Source organism: Hyaena hyaena, unplaced genomic scaffold (assembly GCF_003009895.1).
Source record: "Hyaena hyaena isolate Hyena2069 unplaced genomic scaffold, ASM300989v1 scaffold_47, whole genome shotgun sequence".
Classification (NCBI taxonomy): domain Eukaryota; kingdom Metazoa; phylum Chordata; class Mammalia; order Carnivora; family Hyaenidae; genus Hyaena; species Hyaena hyaena.
This window is the reverse complement of record NW_024080679.1, coordinates 2,787,114-2,811,331: the sequence shown is the minus strand read 5'-3', so window position 1 is coordinate 2,811,331 and position 24,218 is coordinate 2,787,114. Positions and strand designations below refer to the sequence as shown.

Below are 24,218 nucleotides of genomic sequence, written 5' to 3'. Positions count from 1 at the left end.
CTTTCTCGTTGCCCCCCCCCATCGTTCTCTCTCTCTCTCTCTCTCTTTCTCTCTCTCCCTCTCTCTCTCTCTCAAAAATAAACATTTAAAAGGAAAAAAAGAAAAAATGCTATCGACTTGCCCCATATATAATTATAAATTTGAAGCAATTTCAATCACTATTCTAGTTGGGTGTTTCAAGGAGCTCAACAAACTTATTCTGAATTTTTCTGAATACAAACTTTCTGAAATGTGTATGAATGCTTAATGGTGTACAAATTAACTGGTTCAACTTTGAAAAGAAAACGAAAGGCAGACTACTCAAAATACTACAAACCCATAATAATAAAAACCACACGGTGCTGATGGTATTGGCTTCAGAGGCTTGCGACCAGGGTGAAGAGTACCGTTAACTGTGGAGATGATCTCACCATCCTACTCTCGAGGGTGTAAAACAAAACAACAACAACAAAAAAACAACTGTCTAAGTTCCCACAGAAGTGGATAAAAAATTTTAAAGACTGAATATTTTCTCTTGGGTGTATGGGGGGGAGAAAGAAAAGTTACTGATTTTTAGGTATATCTTTTTACTCCCTCAAAGCATGTAGTATTATTTTTTATTTTTATTATTTAATTTTTAATGTTTATTTTTGAGAGAGAGAGACAGAGCATGAGCGGGGGAGGGGCAGAGACAGAGAAGGAGACCCAGAATCCAAAACAGGCTCCGGGCTCTGAGCTGTCAGCACAGAGCCTGACGCGGGGCTCAAACTCACGGACTGCAGATCATGACCTGAGCCAAAGTCGGATGCTTCACTGACTGAGCCACCCAAGCGCCCTAAAGCATTTATTATTTAAAAGAATTCAAATTCTTCATTTTTTTCAGCAACAGATCGTGCACCCAACCCAAGGACCTGTACCATTATTCTCCTTCCGTGAAGATGGGGCTGTGGACACAAAACGCAGGCTCAAAGAGTGGCCCCTGAACTCCTCTCTCTCTCTTTTTTCTGGTCATCTCAGACTGAGTGTTTTCAAAGGTGGAGCTGAGTGCCTGTAAATTCCTTTGAAAGTTACACAAAGAAGCTAACCTCGCCTACTTCTTTTGCTTTGAAACTCAGTGTATGACTCCGTGGGGAAGCTTGGGAGCAACGTCCTGAACGGAAACGTGGACAGGCTGGGCTCGTACAGTGAGTGCTGCTCCGCCCGTGCTCCCTCGGGCCACTTCCAAGGGCGGTACTGCAAGCTTCAGACCCTGCAGGTGAGCCCGCGCCACCTGCACTCACGTTCTCCAAGGACAACTGAACTTCGTGATAGGGAACCCCAGACAGCAGCAGCAGCGATTGTTTTTCTGAACAGAAACCCCCCAACTCTATTAGGACGTTTTGCAAACAGTTACAACTGCACTGCGAGCAGCTGGACTTGCATGTGCTGAGCGTGGGACACTATAGGAGGGCAGTTGTCCGCAGGCCACATAGACCTTCAGATGTTCCTTCTGCCGTATTGTATGGGCGGGGCAAGACTGCTGGACGACCTTCATGAGGAATCCAAGGTCAAGTCCCAGCCAATGTTTCTGGGCATTAACCCCTGACTCACCGTCTGTTTTGGGAATCCCAAAGGGAGGTGAACATCCCATTACCTATAATCCTATCCCAGAAACAGAACCCTGAGACACGAATCTGAGGTTACCTTAGCAGATGGGCCCCGACTTTGGTGAATACATCACTACCTCAGTTGACTGAGGTCACAGGCTCGCTATCTTCAAGCATGTTAAGTAGACTTTATGATGTTGTACAACACTAAAAGAAAATACAGGTTGGCTAAAAACAGTCATATAAAATAGCAGTAAGAAGCCCGAGCTCTCTGATATTAATGCTATAAACAGTCTTGCAGTGGTTAATCATTGGAAATAGAAAGATAATCGCCCACTTGGCCCACTGAGGGTTCTGACCATGATTGCTTGAGGGTCTAATCAGTGGGTACAAATGTCATGTCCTATTTTCGAAGCAGATGAATGGTTTTGATATCAGAGCAAAAGGTCAGGCCTATGCAATCATGTAAGTTACATGTTCAGGAGAAGCAGGCCAGGGACTTTTATTTATAATTTGCTCTTTTCTCCATTGGCATACGCATTCTAATCATGGGCTTGATTTATGAATAAAATCTTGATTTGATCCTGTTACAGTCCTGTTACAAAGAAATGGCAACATGGCAATTCTGTTGATGATCATAAGGATGGTCAATGCTTAGGATAGTGTGTACCGTGGGAGAGAGGAGCAGGGGCAGATTACCCCACACTGGTGGTGTTTAAATAATCAGCTGCATACTTTGGTTTAAATACAAGTGCATCCGATCTTCTGTAGATTTACTCAAAGGACTCGTAATGGGAAAACCATCCCCAAAGATGTCAGCACACTTCTTTCCATACCTGTCACCCACCTGTCCCCAGCCCCACCCCCAGGTCCTAATCTTAATTCTTGGGCAGCACAGTAGCAGCCTTAGAAATGATCGTGCACTAGGGGGCGCTTGAGGGGCTCAGTCGGTTGAGCGACTGACTTCGGCTCAGGTCACCATCTCATGGTTTGTGAGTTCGAGCCCCGCGTTGGGCTCTTTGCTGACAGCTCAGAGCCTGGAGCCTGCTTCAGGTTCTGTGTCTCCCTCTCTCTCTTGCCCCTCCCCTGCTCATAGTCTGTCTCTGTCTCTCTCTCAAAAATAAATAGAAACGTTTAAAAAAAAAATGATCATGCACGTCTGTCATGAGCACTAACACGAAAGAACATTGTGGCATCATGTTTTTCAGGATGGAGCCGAATACAGCGTGGGCCTGTGTGTCCCCGATTCTTGCACCGAAGAGGACGTGACTGTGATGTCTCAGCTGGGTAGGTCCTGCACATTCCCAGTGAGACTATTGTCTCAGCATAAAGTTTGAAAACTCCCAGCTCCTTGGAGCCAAGAAAGACCATTCTTTCAGGAATGAACTGACCTTCATCCTGATAAGGCCAACAAACTGAGAATATGGCATTTTGGGGATTTGGGAATGGAGGTGTCAGAATAGGCAAGGAGTATGGAGGAAGGAGGAGAAAGAATTAAGAGAAGGTAAGGGCTGAACCTTTACACAATAAAATTTTTAAAAAATTTTTAATGTTTATTTTTGAGAAAGAGAGAGAACGAGAGAGAGAGAGACAGAGTGCGAGTGGGGGAGGGGCAGAGAGAGAGGGAGACACAGAATCTGAAACAGGCTCCAGGCTCTGAGCTGTCAGCACAGACTCCGACGAGGGGCTCAAACTCACAAGTCGTGAGATCATGACCTGAGCCGAAGTCGGATGTTGAACCGACTGAGCCCCCCAGGCGCCCCATACACAATAAAATTTTAGATTTAAACAATCCACCCTCACCCCCAGAGGCCTGGTTAGGCCTGAAGAACGGAGGTGGGCGGTATCTGGTTTCCATAGTGTGAGTGTTCTCTGCTGCGGCCCACGTGTCAGCTGCCGGATCCAGAAGGCAGTTCTGAACCGGGATGGTGTGAAGCCAGTGTGTTGTCAGGGCTCAGCTCTAGGACCCCTGCATTTGGTCCTGGTCGTCACTTCCCAGTTGTGTAGACAACGAAGTTCATTGTGACTCCAACTCTCTGCGGCCTTGCAGTCGCTTCTGACCTTCACCTCACAGAGTGAATACATGTTAGTCCTCAGGAAAACTGGTTTGATGTCCTCTCTTTCAGAATTTTCAAAGGAAGAGGTTTAAAGCCCGGAAGTTTTACTCCTAGCATCGCTCGTATCCATCTGGTTATCCGAGTAAGAGCTAACATGACACATTAAAAGGTAGACACTGTTTCTCTCCCCACGGAACACTTCTGACACCAAATACGTGGGCTTCCCCCTCACATGACACAATTCTGACATGAACTACTTGGACCCCACAGTCAAGGGCTCATTCCCACAAGACTGTCCCCAACCAGTCCCAAGTAGTGGGTCCTAAGGTTGCCCACACTTCCACCTGAGGTGGTTCCTAATCAGGGGTTCCCATGGGACCCTCCTCAGGTTTGAGAATTTGCTATCCTGGCTCATAGAACACGGAGAAACACTTTACTGTTACTTATCACTGGCTTATGATAATGGACAAGACTCAGGAATGGCCAAATGGAAGAGAGGCGCAGGGCATGGTATGTGGGAAGCGGGGTAGAGCTCCCCTCCCCGCTCAGGCGGACCGCCGCCCCAGCACCTCCACATATTCCTCAACCCAGAAGCTCTCTGACCCACTTTCTGTAGGGTTTTTAATGGAGGTTCCACTATGTAGGCACGATTTTTTTTTTGAATGTTTATTTTCGACAGAGAGAGCACAAGTAGGGGAGGTCCAGAGAGAGAGAGAGGAACAGAGGATCCAAAGTGGGCTCCATGCTGACAGCAGAGAACCCAATGTGGGGCTCAAACTCGTGAACTGTGAGATCATGACCTGAGCTGAAGTCGGACGCTCAACCGACTGAGCCCCCCAGGTACCCCAGTGGGTAGGCACAATTGATCACATCACGGGCCATTGGTGATTGACTCAATTCCGTCCCTCTCTCCCTCCGGAGGTGGGGGATGGGGCTGAAGGGTCCAATCTTCTGTCATGACTGGTTCCTCAGAGAATCGTTTTATTAACATCAACTCAAGTCTGGTTGAAAGGGGCTTATTATGAATAAGAACAAACACTCCTCCCACCCCCGTCACTCAGGAAATTCCAAGGGTTTTATGAGCTCTGTGCCAGGAACCAGGGACGAAGACCAAATTTAGATTTCTTATTATATCACAACCTCACACATATTAAAAATCTTCTCAGTGTCAATATTGCAGTTAGTTTTCAATAACCTTAAATTGTCCTCTGAATTTATGATTACCCCTAAGCTTCAGGTACGGGTCTGTCTATCCAGCCAAATATTTTATGTGCTGTTCAAAAGAAAGCCAATTGTTATAAATTAAATTTCTATTCTTGCTGGATAGGCCATAAATATCCTAGCAACGAAGATAAATGTGTGGAGTTGTTATTAAATTAGCATTTCAAGTGAATAAATGGCTCCCTAAGTCTGAGTTAATGTTCCTTATTATTTAAGAGATTTATCAATTAGCCTAGTTTCTCTGGATAATGCTAAGCTCCTTAGCCAGAGCTGACATTAGAATAAAGTGGAAGGTTCCGTGCTATTATTGATACAAAGATACTCTGATGATTATCTTTGAGGGACTGGAAAAAGGAAGGGCCCTGCTTAGGGAGGGCAGAGCTGACTGGTAGAGGGGATATATTAGGGAATGTTAATTTTTACCACCAAGGCTTTTCTCCAGGTTCTGCACAGAGATTGCAGGTAGAAATGGAGCTTCTTTCCCTTTCAGACCTTCCAGAAAAGGTCTCCATCTGGAAAGGATTTGTTAGCTATTCCCCAAAGCATTTTTTTTAACCCCTTAAAAAATTTTATTTATTTATTTATTTATTTTTGAGAGACAGAAAGAGACAGACTGTGAGTGGGGGAGGGGCAGAGAGAGAAGGAGACACGGAATCCGAAGCAGGCTCCAGGCTCTGAGCTAGCTGTCAGCACAGAGCCCGACGTGGGGCTCGAACTCACAAACCTGAAGATCATCAACTGAGCTGAAGTCGGACGCTCAACCCAACTGAGCCACCCAGGCACCCCTTTTAACCCTTTTTAAAAATGCTTATATTTATTTCTTGAGAGACAGCATGAGCAGGGGAGGAGCAGAGAGAGAGAGGGAGACAGAATCTCGGGAGCAGACTTCCCGCTGTCAGCGCAAAGACCGACACGGGGTTCGAACCTGCGAATCGTGAGATCAAGACTTGACCCGAGGTGGGGCGTTTAATCCACCGCACCACTCAGGTGCCCCAGCTGTTCCCCAAAGCTTTTTGACGGAGTTGCCAATATTTCCTCTACAGATGTGGGGGCAAACAGCTGAGCGGTAGCAGGCGGAGGCTGCGAATGCGGGCTTCACTCACCTAGAGCAGGGGAGCAGGGACTGCACACGTGGAGACCGCGGCAGACAAGCCGGGAAGAAATGTGCACAGGACTGCAGAGAGCGGGGGGAAAGGTGCCGGGCAGGTCCGAATGTGTCGCTTTCGGGCAAAGCCCTGCACAGTGGGGTTGCCACAGGATGTCCTAAAATCTCAAATAACGGACTTCGTGTGAGTTCTTGAGGACGAAGCTGTGTCGCACCACAGTGGTGAGAGCATCACCTGAGAGAAAGCCAACCTCACAGCAGGTTAGTAGACACCTCAGTTGCTCTCCTCCTGAGGACTATGGCCCCCGAGACAGCGTTTCAGGTTGCCCTGAAAATCCTCTCCAATGCCTGTTGCCTGTTAGCTACAGGGGATTATATACAACGTGCAAAAGGGGTCTATGTGCTTTTGAGCCATTCTCCAAACTTGTGAGTCACAAGGCATAATGTGTTAGGTTGTAAAAATAGAGGTTTTCTGATTTCCATGCAGACACGTGAAAGACCGTTAAGTCGTCGTAATATATTTCTCTCGTATCTCACAGTTCCAAAATATTGCCTGTACGCCTCTGTGTAACTGGTTTGCTAGTTCTTCTTGTTTTTGATATCTCCTTGAGGTCACTTGCGAGGGTCAAGGAGGCTGAAGTCAGGCACCTGCTGCATTTAGTGCGCCAGCATCCAGGTAAAACTTGGGTGTGATGATCACAAACCCAGTTACAGGCTAGTTCGCTGACAACTCATACCGGGGTCTTGTGATGTCAACTTGCGGTGTTCTGTTTCCTCGGGCTTCTGGAACCAAGTGCCGTAGACCAGGGGGCTTAAGAGGCATTTCTCCAATCTTTACGTCTGTGGTCACATGGTGTTCCTCCCTGTGTGTCTCACTGGTTCCTAATTTCCGTCTCTGTCCTTATAAGGACACAGGATTTAGTCAACGCACATCCTAAGCTAGTAAGATGTCCTCTTAAGTTGGTTATATCTGCAAAGACCCTGTTTCTAGTAAGGTCACATTCACAACTCTGGGACTTAAGGCTTGGACCTTTTGTGGGGGGAGGGGAGACAGAATTCATTCAGAATTGTGTTCAACTCAGAATACTACCAATCATGTAGTTCCTACTTTGGCTAGATATCCAAGGTCCCTTAAACATGACAGGGAGTCAGAAAACATGATGACTCACAGCCACATAGTCCAGGGCCCTGCACTTAGAATGTGCTTGATAAACGTCAGGCACATCTGACTGGAGTTTAATGGAGAGGCAAATGATTACCTGGTCACAGGGACAGCACAGAGCCAAGAATGAAGGGGCTTGGGTTGAGGATCTGTTAACGCTGAGTTAGCGAATTTTACCCAGATTCAATGTTGAAGAATTTCCCTTCTTTTTTTTTTTAAACATTTATTTATTTTTGGGGGAGAGAGAGAGAGAGACAGAGCATCAGCAGGGGAGGGGCAGAGAGGGAAACACAGAATCCGAAGCAGACTCCAGGCTCCGAGCTGTCAGCACAGAGCCCGATGTGGGGCTCGAACCCACGAACCATGAGATCATGACCTGAGCCAATGTCAAACCCTCCAACGACCAAGCTACCCAGGCGCCCCTTGAAGAATTCCCATTCTTAGAAACTCACTCTCAGTCTGCCTCCTGTCCTTCTGGAAATTTTGTAACATTGTATGGTGGCCACAGCGTCTCTCCTGGCTGTGGCCCAAAGCAACGAGAACTGGGCTGTTGACGATCGATGTGTGACCATCCCTTATACCTGTCCTCTTTCTTATGCTCTGCTAGGCTAATTTCATCGCGCCTTGCCTGTTACAATTAGGATTATGAGGTCTCCACAGAACCCTGGTGCTGGCACTTCAAGGGGTGACTTCTTCCCCCTCCCCCCACTATCTCCTGGGAATTCCCTGAGCGCTGATTAAGAAAATGGAGCTATGTTAATAACATAGCTGAATTACTCCCTGTAATAGCTCCCTGAATTACCCACAGAAGTGCCTCAGAAGGTCTCAAAAGGAATCCAAAACATTTCACAGAATACCATTTTCTGTTCTCAGCTCAGTGCAGAAAATATTTATTGAGGACTCTCCCATGTGGCCTCTGTGTGATATCACAGGTGTGTGCTGAGGGGAGAGAATGAAAAGAATTGGGAGTTCTCATTTTGGGGATCCTACAATTTAGTGAGGGGAGCATTTGTGCCCAAAGGGAACCCCTGAGTGCTAAGGACAGGCCGCCCTGTGGAGGAGCTTGGGGGGCGCTGCAGGGTTGGGGGGAAAGAGCTACCTTGGGTAGGGTGAGAGAGGTGTCTACACCATGGGCTTGAGCTGCCCATGTTAGTGACGGGGGGTGCTGATGGCATGTGGCCAGACATTGGTGGGAAACAGATCAAAGATTCCCTTTCCCCATGTATAGACCTAGAATCTGGCATGGTGTAGACACGTTCCCCTGAATGGGCACAGGCTGTCGATTGGTATAAACTATGGTGGGATTTAGCGCGGGGAGTGGGGGTTCTCCTCAGTCTGCTAGGACCAAGGACATTGGCTCCGGTCATTTGGTGAGGGTGGACGAGCCCAGAAAACCCAACTGTCTGCAGGCAGCTCCATTCGACAGTCTTGGCCTGGTGTCCGGCTGAGTGCTACCTCGTCGAGGGCGGTGACCCGGCGGGCGTCTGTGAGAGCCGGCTGCAGCTGCCTTGACAAATACCACGGACTCGGGGGCTTAACAGCCAAATTCCCTTCTCACAGTTCTGGCGACTGGAAGTCCAGGCTCAAGGCGTCGTGAGGGCTGGTTCCTTCTGAGGCCTCTCTGCTGGGCCTGCCGACGGCCACCTTCTCACTCACTGCTGTGCGCACATGGTCTCTCCTCTGTGTGCTCACGTACACGTGTCCAAACTTCCTTTCATTTAAGGACACCACCAGTTGGATTAGATAGTGCAATGGCCCCGTTTTCACTTAGTCGCCTCTCTCGAAAGGCCCTGCCTCCAAATACAGTCACATTCTGAGGTCCTGGCTTCAACATAGGAATGTAGAGGGGACACAAAGGTCTCTAATGGTCTCTTTTTAGAGTCCCTTTGAACTTGATGTTAGATCTCCAGGGCTCAATTCGTTTCTCATCATTCTCTTCCTTTCCTGACCCCGAGGCTTCCTAGTGTCCTGTGGGAGGAGGGTGGGCGCCTTGGAAGCGGGAGAGTGGTTCCTGCCTCAGACCCAGGCAGGAAGGGCCCTGTCCTTGGGCCCCTACTTGAGAGACCAGGCCCCTGGCTGAGCCTCCCCTTGGAGAAGATGTCTGTAGGGTCAAGGAGACATGCCCACCTTCCCCTTCTCTTCACTCTGAGCATCTAGAATTCCCTGCCCCTCTGGCTCCCGGCCCCCCTCTAAAGGGGGTATGTGGGGGAGGGCTAGGGACGTGGAGCTTAGGTTGTCCACACCCTGTAGCTAAAGCGCTTTACCTTTGCAGTGTAGGAGCAGGGAAGAGGGGTGGGAAGAGCAAAGTGTTGGAGGCAGAAGAGACATTAGACTCCATTGTGTCCAATGCACCCTTGCTCACTACCCAGAGGAGGAAATGAGACCCAGAGAGGTGAAGGAAGTTGCCCAGGGTCACACAGCAAGCTGGCTCAGACTCAAGCCTCCTGCATGCGAGTCTAGCCAATATATTGCACTAAAATGAGGTAGCACGACGGAACAAAAAGACCACACTTAGCAGGTCCGTCCAGACCTGAGTGAGGTTGCCCTTGATGCTTAGTAGCAATGATAGAGAGAGCCAGCCTTTACTGAACTCTTAGCATTCCAGGCACTTGCTGAGTGCTTTCTAGTTAGTGCCACACACCTCACAACAACCCTACGAGGAGCGATTATTTTCATTTTACCAAGGGGGAAACTGAGGCACGGAACAAAGAAGTAACGTGTCCATGGTCATAGAATAAAGGGTGGATGCAGGCTCTCAGTGCAGAACCTACATTCTTAGCCACCACGCTTAGGTTTGTGACCTTCTCCGAGGAGACTTTTCCTTGTCCGTGAAATAAGGTAAATAATGGGCGCCTGGGTGGCTCAGTCAATAAGTATCTGACTTCGCCTCAGATTTGTGAGGTGGAGCCCCACATTGGGTGAACCCTGTTTCTCTCTTTCTCTCTCTCTGCCCCTCCTGGGATTCTCTGTCTCTTTCTCTCTGCCCTTCGCTCACTTGCACCCCCCCCTCAAAAAAAAAAGATAAATAATAGTCCCTTGTAGGTCGTTGATGGATTAGACATAGTGATCAAAACATGTCTCATACCTAATGGGCGCTTAATATATATTTTTTCTTTTTTGTTATTTATAATTGGCGTTGCTATTTAATTAAGCGACACTGTGCCCTTCATCCTTTGCTGAAGTTTTGGAAGTTCCCGGGACCTGTGGTTCTCAAAGCCCTGATTAGCAGCCTGTGCACCTGGTTTCTTGTTAGAAAAGCAAATTCTTAGGTCCCACTACAGACCTATACCAGCCTGCTGGGAGGGGAAGGGAGGCGGGGAGGAATCCGTGGAGCAGGCTCTCCGGGTAATCCTGGGGCACTGCTCTCATCTAAGCACTAATATCCCTACAAACTACAGAGGTCCCTACAATCAGTGACTGATTACGTGTATCTTGAGTTGGTGCTGCTGAGTTTCAATTTTATTTTCTTTCTTTCTTATTATTTTTTTAATGTTTATTTTTGAGAAAGAGAGAGAGTGTGAGGGGAGGAGGGGCAGAGAGAGAAGGAGACACATAATCCAAAGCAGGCTCTAGGCTCTGAGCTGTCAGCACAGAGCCCGACGCGGGACTCGAACCCATGAACTGCAATTTCATGACCTGAGCTGAAGTCAGTCACTTAACCGACTGAGCCACCCAGGCGCCCTCTTTAGACAGCACCTTTCTCCAGGTTGTGGGCTTCCATTGTATTTTTTCATCTCATATTGCATTTATGTCTCTTGTGGGAGCCTGTTGACAAACAGATTTAAGCTGGCAATGGTGCCATTTAGGATTGTCATTCCCAGCACTGGGCTAGGAGAGGTTGTGAGAGAGGCGCTTGGCTAAGCTGATCTCCTAGCTAAAGGGTTTGAGCCCTGCATCGGGCTCTGTGCTGATGGCTCAGCGCCTGGAGCCTACTTCTGATTCTGTGTCTCCCTCTCTCTCTGCCCCTTCCCTGCTCACGCTCTGTCTCTCTCTCACTCTCAAAAATAAATAAACATTAAAATTTTTTTAAAAAAAGAAAAAGGAGAGGCTGCGGGGTCTGGGCAGCCTACACATTCCAGAGACTATGGTCCACTTCGTGCTGGGCTGAGTTCTTACTTCTGTGAGTCTCAGCATCTTCCTGCCCTGTTTCCCCATCTGTAAATCAGATATATGAAAGCCACCTGCCCTTTTTATATCAAACTTTTGTTTTGAAATGATAGGTATGAAAGCTTTTGGAAAAGTATATTTGTTGTAAAGTACCATTAATACAACCTCTCTCTCTCTTTTTTTTTCCCCTTGATAGATATTTTAAGATTCAGAAAGACATCATTTTTGGCTCCTTCTCTCTCTCTCTTTACCATCAATTCTTCCTCCTCATCTGGCATGGGTGTGGCTAAATGTGCTCCTGGAATGTTCCCCCTCGACACCTTTGTGGCCGTATGTCTGTGAGTACAGGCATCTGAGGTACCTGGTTGGGATGTGTATGTCGGGGGCTGCGTTATCAACTTCCACTCACCAGCTATGCGTAGCCATTTAATTTTCATTCTTTTTTTTAAAAATTTTAAATGTTTATTCATCCTTGAAAGAGAGACAGAGTGCAAGCAGGGGAGGGGCAAAGAGAGGTGGGGACACAGAATCCAAAGCTGGTTCCAGGCTCCAAGCTGTCAGCAGAGAGCCCACACGGGGCTTGAACCCACGAACTGAAAGATCATGACTGAGCCGAAGTTAGACACTTAACCAACTGAGCCACCCAGGCACCCCTTAATTTTCATTCTTAAAAAATTTTTTAACGTTTATTTATTTTTGAGACAGAGAGAGACAGAGCATGAGCGGGAAAGGGGCAGAGAGAGAAGGAGACGCAGAATCCAAAAAGCCTCCTGGCTCTGAGCTGTCAGCACAGACAGCGGACCGTGAGATCATGACCTGACCCAAAGTCGGACGCCTAACCAACTGAGCCACCTAGGCTCCCCCTTAATTTTCATTCTTGAATATTCCATGAAAGATCACCATGTACCTTAAGCAAAAAAACTCAGCAGTGTTCAAGAGGCTGGTCACACCCAAACATGACTGAGTTTCAGAGTCATGGAGAAAGGTACCCTGATCCCAAATAGGCCTGTTCCAATCACGTGACCTCTGAAGATTAATTTCTTTTATTTGAGGTGTGGCTTCTCCCTCAGACACCTCAGCCATCCTGCCTACTGCTTCTTGTTTGCATCCTATGTTGGTCCTCAGGACAAACTAGTAGAGGTAGAATCGCCAGTGCGTAGCTGAAATCATTAGTGAGGGGCTTTCCTGAAACCTCACTTATATAACTGCCCGCCTCTGTGACGTCCATGCCTCTATCACCATCCTGTCCCCCACATCACAAGCTACCTTGGTAAAAACTAGTACCAATCTGATAGAGTCAAGAAATGGGTTTAGTTTACCCTAAAAATTGGTAGCAAGTTTTTCCCTCAAGTTTATCTGCTATTCATACTTTTTACACGTGTTTCCACGTATGTGGCTTAGTTGAGTTCTTACTGATTGTTAAACTATCTTATGTAGACGAAAGACAGGAGTTTTTAGTCCAATTAGCTGCAAGAATCTTCCTCAGTATTTGCGTGTTTTTGTGTATGATTTTTTTAAAAAAAATTATAAAGAGTTTACTGAAATCCGTTAATCTTTTACTCTGTCATTTCTTTCATTATTGATTCTTATGAAGCTACTCCCACCCCTTAAAACTGTTAGATGTCTGTATTTTTGCATGGTTTGTCTTGCACTGCACTGTTTTCTCTGCCTCTTCTGGTGACTTTGGTGTGACGTAAGGCTTGGTCACATGTGTCTTCTCCCTGCAGATGCCTCACCTTGCTGGGCCTCTCCCTTCCCCTGGCTGGGACCATCTATGTGGCAGCCAAAGGGCAGGGATCCGACCACAGGGAGTCACCCTCACATCCGGCACAACCGGCCACCGACGGGAGCCTGCCTCTGAGAGAGGCACAGAGGAGTGACCCAGGGAAGAGAACGGACTGCCTGGCCCAGCTCTCACTCTCAGGAACCCCGAGCAGAGGAAAAAGTAGGCATTTCAATAAACTAAGAGCGCTCACGAGAGGTGACTTAGATGAGTGGCCATTGGAAAATAATTCCTACGGTGCTGGAGTCTAGCGAATGCCCAACAGCTTCTAAATGCCAGTGTGGAGGTTGGGTCTCTGTTCCTTACAATTGCGTCTTTGTTTGCTATCAGAGTGTTGCGCCGAGTCACTAAAAATGCTGCTTTCTGTCTCGGGTACAATGAGCCAGTGTGTCTTTTTGCTACCCCATGACCAGGGCAGAGCAGGGCTTGGGTTTCTCTGCAGTCAGCCTCTAGGAAACAATTGCACGATCACAGTGTCTATTTTCAGTGTCACAGCGACGCAGATGACTCACAGAACCTTGCCGCCATCACTAAGGTAAAGGATTTACGTCTAAATCGAAGCCAGGGGAATCAGTGCAATAGGTTAACACCTGGCTGAGGGGATCTGAGCCAGAAGTAAATAACCCACTTAGTGAGGGGTGAGCTGGATGGTAGTTAGCAGTTGGTCACCTTGTGTTGTGTCCCAGCTAAAAGTCGAGAGCATTACCTTCATTTCCCCCGTCCATATGGCAAGGCAAAGACCACACATGTATATGCGCACACGCGCACACACACACACACACACCCCGAAACAAGGGCAACATCGTCACGCAAACAGCTTTGGCACATGGGGAATCATTTCTGGCAGAACCCTGGACGTGCACCAATTGACCTTCCCTTACTGCAACTCAAGGGATAAAAATAAGCCACCATTTCAACGAACGGGCCAACAGCTCATGAATGTGTGATCAAGCAGCTTCAGGGACTATGTCCACTGGGGAGGGCATGGTGGTGGTCTTATCGGATCCTGTTTGGATCTTCGGGCAAAAACAAAAACGGCTGTGACACCACTACAAGGTCCCAGTGACAAGGACAGCAACACAAGGTGTGTTTGTGTGAAGATGATTGGAGAGCCGAGAAGGCCGAGGTCCCTGTGCCACCTCGTTCCTAAGTCGGAGGGCACTCCCTGGCCTGGCGCCTCCCTCTGTGGCCGGGCCGGGAAGCACTCATTGTCTGGCTCCTGGACAGTAGTTCTGCTGTTTTGTAATTTCTTTTTTTTTTTTTTAATTTTTTAAATGTTTATTTGTTTATTATTGGGGGGAGGGGCAGAGAGAAAGAGGGAAAGAGAGAATCCTAAGCAGATTCTGGGCCATCGGTGCAAAGCCCGACTCGGAGGTTGAACTCACAAACCGTGAGATCATGACTTGAGCCAAAACCAAGAGTTGGATGCTCAACCGACTGAGCCACCCAGGCGTCCCTGCTCTGTAATTTCTACCGACGGGCCTCATTTTGCCCTCCTACGTACTCTTGTTTCTATTCCATCACATCAGATACTGGGGACGGTTATGATGGCTTCTCCCAAATCTCAGAGCCCCTCCGTCTCTCCTCGCATGACTCCAGTCAAGAACTCGGCACCCCGGCTGCCATGTAGAGAAGGCTCCACGAGCGTGGAACATACTTAGCGATACCTGGTCATCCCTGCCTCGGTTTCTAACTCTGCCCTTAGTCAGGTTGTTTGACCCCTAAGAACCTCAGTTTCTACATGTGTAAAATGGGGCATACAATGGGATTTGTTGAAGGAATTAAATGAGATAATGCAAACTTACATCCATCTGTTTCATTGCTCTTTTCCTCATTCTCTTCCGTAAGCCAGAAGGAGGAAAGCGTAGCAGCTTAAACTGGCCAAGACCTCTCGCTAACATTGACCTTGCCGAAGTCAGCTGGGTTCTGGGCACCAAGGACTCTCTATGATCAGGACATGAAGGTTATATTAACTTTTTCAGCAGCTCTATTTAACTGTGGCCTCAAAATGGCAGGGGGCGGGTAGGGAATGTCCATGTCCAGTTGCTATAACATTTCTTTTTGTATTTAATACCATCAGAGTAAAAACATCCTGAATGTTTGGAAACAAAAACCGAGATGCAGAGAGCATTTTTTCCCCCCTCTCCACATTTACACTCACCAGCGAGTCAAATCAACATAAGACTACCATGTCTTCTCGAAGTTGAGAGCCAAATTGGGTATTTCAGATTCCTGGTTCTCTATCCTCCACATAATCATTGCATTCGCTTCAAGAGGTTTCCTGTTACAAGAGCCTCCCTACTCAGACGAGAAGAATACCAGCGCATGTTTGAGGAAGTTTCCATGAAGCAAATCGCTATGGATTTTAGGCGCCAGAAGGCAGGGCTCTTATTGTGCGGTCTGTTGGCCTAACGTGGGCCTCACAGTAATAATCACTGAGAAAATCCAAAGGGGCCACAGGGTCTTTCAAAGCACCATTGCACCCCATGGCTCTCAAACTTCAGTTCTCAAACTCCAGAAGTACCTGGAAGTCTAGTCACAGGACAGATTACTGGGCTTGGCCCTAAAGTTTCAGAGTCAGTGGGTCTGGGGTGGGCCCGGGGACTGTGCGTCTCCAACAGGTTCCTGGGCGCCGCTGAAGCTACTGGACCGGGGACGCCCCACTTTGAGAACCACTGGCCACATGCATCCTTTCAACGGCCTTCCCCATGCCCCTGCCTTGGTTTATCCTTTCCATTTACCAGCGGGCAAATGGGACTCAGAGAGGCTCACCTCTTAGAGACCAGTTATTTTCACACAGCCTGATGAGCTGCTACGAGTTAAGTTCAGCCACAGGTAGAATCTAGACGGAAAAAAAAAAAATCAAATGATGGCAAAATGCATTCAGGACCCGCTCGCCAGGGTGGGCGTCAGGCCAGATGTTTGGCAAATGCGCTCAGATGCTCGCTGCAGCCCGGCCCAAGAGGGCGCTCGGTTTAAAAGCGAGGGAAGAGATCCTGGGAGGTTGAAGAGAGGGCGGAATCTACCAGAGCCCAGAGCCCCTGTGTGTGTGTGTGTGTGTGTGTGTGTGTGTGTGTGTCTATGGTGGCACCTGGCTTCTGGGGAGCCGAGGGGACCCGGGCCTCAGGACGCAGGACATGGCTGGTGGCACTGGTCAGTGCTGGTCAGTGACAGTCCCTCCAGAGGAGGGGTGAGCTCCGTGCCTTCAGGCAGGTGCACCGGAGAGCGACTCAGACGGAAACGCTCCTATTTACGGAAGGTTTGACAATTACATCGTCCCATTTAAGAAATTGATTTTAGATTTCCAGAGCCTGGTTATCAGCCAGATCTCATTTGTAAATAAGTCTCAATTCTTCGGGGACTTCTTGAGCCTGCAGTGTTTTAAGCCTCACGCTTTATGCATGAGAACACAGCAGTCTCTTGGAGCAGCTCACGCTCTTCCTTTGGAGGCTCCTGGTTCACAATCCCTGCTCTTTGGAAGGCATCTAAATGAGTCAAATCAAAATTTTGTTAAAAGGAAAAGGAAAAAGGAACAATTTTGTAGAAGGGACAAGAACAATAGGGCTTAAAATCGTGAGCGGAGCCGCTGTGATGATTTCTCCTTTGTTCTTCATGATAATCCTGAGGTTATAAGACAAATTTGATTCCTGTTTTGTAGCTGTAGAAACTTAGGCACAGAGAAGTTAATTCACTTGCTAGAGGTTACAGAGTATCTGACAAATGACAGCCAGATTCAGAGCCAGGAGCATCTAACTGTAAGGCCAGCGTCCTCAGCTCCTGGGCCACCTGGGCCTGTTTCCACACCTATAGTGAGAGGTAGGGATGTTGTTTGCGAGTAGCTCCTTGCGAGGGAAGGGTGCTGTTTCAGGTGGAATGCCGCCCTCATGCGGCACGTGGTTTCTGAATGATGTCTAAGTTCCTCTCCCCCCTCCACCGAACCCTCTGTAAAACAGCACAGAGGTCAGTCTTTGGCATCTGTGGGGCAGCCTGCTCTGTGCATGGGCAGCGTGGGCACCCGTCTCAGCTCAAGTACGTTCGGAAAAGTCAAGGTTTACGGGGAGGCAGACCACGGCCAAGGGTACTCGGATAGATCAAGAGGCGACCGTGGAGAACGGGGCTGAGCAGTCCAGGGTCACGGCACAGGAGTGTCTGCATGACAATCCGGATCACGGATGTGTGTGTTTTAGCTCATTTGTGGGGCAGCGTGTGGATCCATGTGGCATTCAGGGTGGACAGTAACACCTGTGCTCTCGTCCAGGATTTTTAGGAGCCACGGAGCACGCTCTGAAGTGCTTTTCTTGGCAGAAGAACGCGCGGGCCCTCTGGACCACAGAGCCGCCGAGAGGTACATGCTCGGCGCTGAACGGCATCCGGGCCCTGAGTCTCCTCTGGATCGTGTCAGGACACACCAGCCAGATGACCGCGTGGCTGTCTTTGGGTGAGGAGAACGGACGGGTCTTTCATGTGAGGGGATCATATTGGGCCCAGGATGTGAGGCTGCAGCCTCCCTTCTGTTTTAGACACATAGCCGTGACCTCCCGCCAAGTGAGTCTGGGGAGGGCCCAGCCCAGGGCCCAGTAGTTGCTCTGCCTCCTCGAGGGTGTAAACCAGGCACCCGGTGACCAGATGAGCAGCGCTACCTGGGGATTGCGTATTCGTCATCCAAAGAGATGGATTCCCTCATGTTATGCTTAACAAAGCCAGAAACTAACATATTTTTCTCCTGGAAAGATGGTCAAGTGTAAATAAATAAATATTATGCGCCGGGGTAAAAGCCGTGTTTCTCAGCCTGATGCCTCACTCCTGAAGCAGCCCGGGGGCGGCTCCTGGGGGATGTGCACCGGGCCGCAGCCATGGGATGCTGCTGGTTCCCCCATGGCTGGGGGCACCGTGAGAATGGGAAGCAGGTCAAAGCCTGTGTTATGGTGGTTCTGTGGTAGATACTGTCAGGGCCTCAGTCACCCTCTCTTATTCTGATCTACATTCTCTTCAGTAAGTTGCGGGAATATACAAAATCCTCTTTTTTTTAAATGTTTATTTATTTTTGAGAGAGAGAGAGGGCTAGCACAAGTGGGGAACGGGGCAGAGAGAGAGGAGACACAGAATATAAAGCAGGCTCTAGGCTCTGAGCTGTCAGCACAGAGCCTGATATGGGGCTCGAACTCATGAACTGTGAGATCATGACTTGAGCCGAAGGCAGATGCTTCACGGACTGAGCCACCCAGGCACCCTGAAATCCTCTTGACACTAAGAAAGTCAAAGGTGCTCCTCTTGCTTTTTCGGAAAACATAAATCACATGACTTTCTTCCATGAAACAAAAAACTCTGTTTTTATGTCTGTTGCAGATAATGTGCTTGAGTGGAAAAGCAGAGTGCTTAAGAATCCACTATACCTTTATTCTCGGAGTGGCCCATTCTACCTTGGGGTTGACACCTTCTTCCTGATCAGGTAATACGATGTTGTCTCTGCTTGTGTGTGTGTGTGTGTGTCCAGCAAACACAAAGACAAGAAAAAAATCCTAGTTATAACTACTAGGAAAGAACAGAACAGTGGTTTTGGGAGAGAGTGGGCAGCTGTTTAGACTCATCGAAAAAGGCTTGTCTGATGAAGAGCTATTGGATTTGAGTGGCTAGAGGGAGCCAGCCCTGGGAAGAAAGTTTCAGGCAAAGGGAGCCACCAGTGCAGAAGAGCTAAAGACAGAGAGAGAGAGAGAGAGAGAGAGAGAGAGACCCTTGTTAAAGATGCAGAAAGAAGGCTGAAGCGTAGTGAAGGTGTGGAGAGAGAGAGTGAGCTGGGCAGGGCTAGACCACAGAGGACCTTGTAGCAAGACTCAGGACTTTGGACTTTAGTCTTGATGGAACAGGAAGAGATTGGATTGCTTTCATTTGAAAGCGATATCATCTGACACTTAAAAAAATGACCACTCTGGCTCCTGTGTTCATAGCAGATCGAAGGAAGGCAGGGATGGAAGGAGGAAGATCAAGCAGGTGACATTTGCTGTACTTCGGTTGAGAAACGAAGGCCTGGACTGTGGACCATGGTGGGCGGGATAGAGTGAGAAGGTCATGTTCAAGATAGGCTTTAGATGCGGAATTGTCAGGACCTGTTGTTGATTGGATGTGAAGGGTGAGAAAGAGAGGACTTCAGAAGGACCTCCCGCTGGGCTCAGGAACTGAGATGGGCGGAGGGAGTGGAGGTGTCTGTGTAGGGGGTTGGAGGGAGAAGGGCGATGGGGGGTGGGGGCGGGGGTGGGGCATTCACTGAGCAGAAAGCCTGGAGAAGAAGAGGGTCTTGGAGGGAAAACCAGGCTTTCTGTCGGAATCAAACTGGGCCAACCAAGTGGAGATAACCCAGACCCCCAGGTAGCGGTGTTAATTCAGCAGGGGCTCAGTGGAAATGTCCAGGCCAGAGATGGCAGTTTGGGACCCTTGGGTTACCGGCAGCAGGGAGGCCACAGCGCTGGATCCGATCTTGAGGGGAGGAGAATGCGAGCAATGACAGATCAGGGATAGAGGCCTCTGCCTCCCTAGGCTGCAGAAATGGGGGAGAAGGGGAGCCCCCCACGGAGTCTGCTCTGGGGCCTGGGGAGAGCCGGGCCCTTTATCAGCGGTTCTCAGAGTATGGTCCCAGGGCAGCCTGTACCCACGTCACCTGCAAGGCTGTTACAAATGCAGGCTCTCAGGCCCCAACCCAGGCCCACTGAACCGCACGCTCGGGGCTGTACTAAGCCTTTGGGGGGGCTGCTGTCTCCTGCCGAAGTCTGCAAACCACAGCGCGAGTCAGGTGTGAAGAGTGGCAGACAGCAGAGTGCACACCGGGCAGCCCCTGACCCCGCCAACAGACCACTCATCTGTCCCCTGTTCCTTTATCTCTACTTGCCTCTATTTCTCATTGCCTGTCTCAGTACCAGTTTTTCTCCCGTCCAGTGTTCGGTTTGTTTATTATTTTTTTAATGTTTATTTCTTTTTTTGAGGCAAAGAGAGACAGAGCACAAGTGGGAGAGGGGTAGAGAGAGAAAGGGAGACACAGAATCTGAAACAGGCTCCAGGCTCTGAGCTGTCAGCACAGAGCCTGATGCGGGACTCGAACTCAAAGACTGCAAGATCATGACCTGAGCCGAAGTCAGATGTTCAACAGACTGAGCCACCCAGGCGCCCCCATTTTGTTTGCTTTAAAAAGCGCGCACGGGGCTCCTGGCTAGCTCAGCAGGAAGAACATGAGACTCTTGATCTCAGGGTCACAACTTTGAGCCCCACTATGGGTGTACAGATGACTTAAATAAATAAACATAAAAATGCACATATGCTTTTAAATAAACATTTCATTTGGACAATGGGAATATTACTAAGTGATTCCTAGTACTGCCATCAATCACCATCATGCTAAAAGCTTATAATCTTTTATTTCATACAATCCTCACATTAAACCCGGGAAGTTGAAGCCAATATCATCATGCCTGTTTTTACAGATGAGAAAGTTGATGTGCAGAGATGAAGTAACTTGCTCAAGTCCCCCCAGCCAGGAAAGTTAGAATCAGCACTGAAACATAATATCTGTTTCATGCCAAATGCATGTCTTCACCACCATGTCACTCATATATTTACACAGTAAAACCAGAGACTTCTGACTATTACTGGTGACGATTTGGGAATCCCCTTCTACCTCTCCGGCTGACTTCACACATTCCTTTTTTTTTAATAGTATTTTTTAATTTTTTTTACATTTATTTATTTTTTGAGAGAGAAAGACAGCAAGAGCGGGGAAGGGGCAGAGAGAGGGAGACACAGAATCCAAAGCAGGCTCCAGGCTCTGAGCTGTCAGCACAGACCCTGATGTGGGACTCGAACCCATGAACCCTGAGATCATGACCTGAGCTGAAGTTGGCCGCTCTACCGAGTGAGCCACCCAGGCGCCCCTGACTTCACACATTCCTGTTGCAGGACTGTATGTTCCCCCGGCGGGGCCAGGTCCCTGGGTCATCCCAGCTTCGAGCAAGTTCTCCCGCTCACAGCCTGTTTCCCTGCCAGCCCTCCTCTTTGTCCCGTCTATGCACTGATTGGCTGGGTACTGCATGGCCACATACAGAGAGGGACCCTGATGCATTCTTTCCTGAAATTAAGAGGAGGTCGGAACCGGAATTGGCCGGCCTACTTCCCCGTCTCCACACTCCCTTCTGCATATCTCTATAAATTGCTTTCCTATTATAGTGAATCCAACTTGCTGCGTTTCAAAAGAAAATCCCTCTGGCAGAGAATAGAGACATTCTCTAACCCTCCTGGATCCCTTCCAACACACACTCTGCCTTCTTTCTTTTGCAATAGGAAATGCATTCGTTCCTTAGGGAAACACCCACCAGGACGATTGGCATCAATGTAGGAAGGTCAGGAAACCCACTCACAGACTTGCTTATCATCAAGTTATAACTCAGAGACGTAGCCTGTTTCTTTAGCTGAACATTCTGGGTAACAAATTTGTCATCAGGATATGTTGGTTGATAATCTTAGGCAACCCACTGACTCTCTGAGCCTCAGTTTCCTATCAGCTATGCAGGAATGGTAATGTCTTCCCTTTTACCAATCACCCACTCAACCAACATTTATTGCAAAGTGGTTTGGTCTGACTAGAGAAGCAAAAGTAACACCATTAGTCAGGGTACTTTGAAAATGGGCAGCACGACAGAAATGGAAGGCTTTGATGCTTTTATTTCAAAAGGCTAATGTGGTAGCTCTTCATGCATTGTTCACCAAATATTTCTGACTCTTTTCCTTCCGGGCATTTGGCAACAGTCTACTTTCTGCACCCATTGCGATTAGGTGAGATCTAGGTCTGGCCAATGAGGGGTGCCTGGGGTTACCGTTATGCTAAGCGCTTTAAACATGTCGCTTCTGAGCTGGAACATTTAATTGCTAGTTTGAAGGCCTCCAGAATGCTCCGTTCTCTGCGATGGTCACCAGTGACCCTTCACATAGTTTCTCCTCCTTCGACCTGAGTCCCCTAGTTTGGAAGATGCTGAGCTCAAAGCGACCGGCCGTGGGCATGTCCCGTGAGCAAGAAGAAAACTATTACTGTTTTAGTGTCGGAGATATCTTGGTCCTGCCACATAACTTATTGTATCCTTTTTTTTTTTTTAATGTTTTATTTATTTCTAGGAGAGAGAAAGAGAGACAGCGTGAGCAGGGGAGGGTCAGAGAGAGAGGGAGTCACAGACTGAAACAGGCTCCAGGCTCTGAGCTGGCAGTCAGCACAGAGCCCGATGCGGGGCTCGAACCCACGAACCGCGAGATCATGACCTAAGTGAAAGTCGGACGCTCAACCGACTAAGCCACCCAGGCGCCCCAATATTGTATCCTATTAGAGACCACCGAATTAATCATCCAGTGGTCTGTATCATTGATCAGTAATTCCTGTGACTCTTTCTCTCAGTGGCTGGCTAAGCGCAAGGTCATTTTTAAGGATGCGTCAGAATTCAGACAAAGGAAAAACCCTTAATGTCATCCTTGGGTACTTCCTCAGCCGCCTTACAAGGTAGGTCAATTTATATAATGTCTTACTTCATTATTGCTGGTAATAACATAGCTTTTTAGTCTTCAGCACTCTTTTGAAGGAATTTTTAAAAAAAAGTGAACTGAGAGAAATAGTTTTCCTCGTTGGTTTTTACTGGTTTAGCGACTTTTGCTGGCTGAAGATACCACTTTTCACGGTATTTGTCCCGATAGAATTTGAACTATATTAAACCAGCAAAAGCCTCCTTATTCTCCAGCCGATAGGCAGCAGATTTCAATAAATGTGCTGTCAGATTTCATGGAATGTGTATTCAACAAAAGAATGGGTATGGCTTCTGTAAATTAGTGGTAATTGTGCCCGGTAAATAAGAGTGCTGATGTTGGTGGTAAAAATCAAATAAGATGCAGCAAAGAGAGAGACAGGTGGAAGCTTGGGGTGGGGGCCATTCTGCTGGGGAGGGGGGCCAGGAGGGCGTGGTCCTCATTACGCATGTGGGGTTGGTTGGGGCAGACAGGCCTAGAGTATTGGGGTAGAGGATGGAATGAGCGGGAGGGCGGACAGGTAGGGACGCAGTGAGACACAGGGAGCTTAGGGAGGAGAGGAAACGTCAGCTCTTGGACCCCACCCCTCCTCATGGTCCATGCCTCTCTTGTTCTGCCTCATTGTCATGTAACAGGAAGGGGGCTGTTGACATCATCTTCCGGGCTAGAAAAATGGAGTGGGTAAGGTCTGACTCTCGTTCGTCAGATCTTGCATTCTGGCTCAGTCCTCTACCAGCTACGCGACCTCGAGGAAGTGTCTCAACCTTTCTGTGCTTGCGCGTTCTCATCTCAAAAAATGGGAAGAAGAATGGCACGCACTCCACTGGTGGCTTGCGAGGGTTAAACGAGAGCACGTGTGCGAAGACCTCAGGAGACCGTGCGACACTTAGTAAGCCTGCCACAAGTACAGGCTGTCATTATTACTGTGGTCGCCACTTACCCCTTTTAACTTTCCCCGTAAATAGGGTAAGAATGAGTACGAGCTGAGTGATGGACCTCCACTGATTTCGTTTCACCCTGGCCTTTGCGGTTTTCTCCAAACTCTATTAAATCTAGCGCTGGTCCTGCTTGCCAGAGTGCTTATACTTTCAATAGCCTCAGGGTGCATGGCCCTGGGCTTAGCCTGTTGTGCCCTGTGGTCTTCTGGAGTAGAGGGACTGACTGGCATTCAGGCCACAGGTTCTTAGTGATAAATGCGGACACGTTGTTTGGGGGTTGGGGTGTGGAATCCAATGGCATGGTGGGCCCTGCCTGGGAAACCTGCTTCAGAAGAAGAGTCCTGGATCTGGGGACTGAGGATGGGGAGTGTTTTAGCAGGCAGGTAAAGCAGTAGTGGGGGCAAGAAGAGTGTGTGTGTGTGTGTGTGTGTGTGTGTATGTGAATGTGTGTATGAGAGAGAGAGAGAGCGCAGCCTTATGGGTCAAGATGGTGGCAAGGGTCCCAGTGAGTACATTACTGCAATATCTGGGTAGGATAGCATATCGGGACTGGCCATTGGCAGTGGGAATTGAGAGACGGCAAATCACGCATACTCACAGGTTCCGATCTGCACGGGATGGCGGATGGTGGTGAGGTTCTTGAGAAGGGAGCTCGGAGAACATGGCGGATTGGAGCCAGGAAGAGAGAGTCCAACCTGGGACATAACTGTGTTGAAAAATCAGGGGAAACATCA

The 24,218-nt window shown here is 48.5% G+C and overlaps 1 protein-coding gene across 1 annotated transcript in view; it reads left to right on the top strand.

The window, feature by feature from the left end:
* The window catches only part of LOC120230793 (O-acyltransferase like protein), a 64,413-nt gene that overhangs the window by 16,574 nt on the left and 23,621 nt on the right, over positions 1-24,218 (top strand). Inside the window, exons 3-9 of the mRNA XM_039230534.1 lie at positions 1,095-1,234; positions 2,774-2,852; positions 11,414-11,555; positions 12,945-13,162; positions 17,259-17,438; positions 18,347-18,449; positions 22,425-22,526. Of these exons, the coding sequence (XP_039086465.1) occupies positions 1,095-1,234; positions 2,774-2,852; positions 11,414-11,555; positions 12,945-13,162; positions 17,259-17,438; positions 18,347-18,449; positions 22,425-22,526 (964 nt within the window). The remainder of the gene's footprint in view (positions 1-1,094; positions 1,235-2,773; positions 2,853-11,413; positions 11,556-12,944; positions 13,163-17,258; positions 17,439-18,346; positions 18,450-22,424; positions 22,527-24,218) is intronic.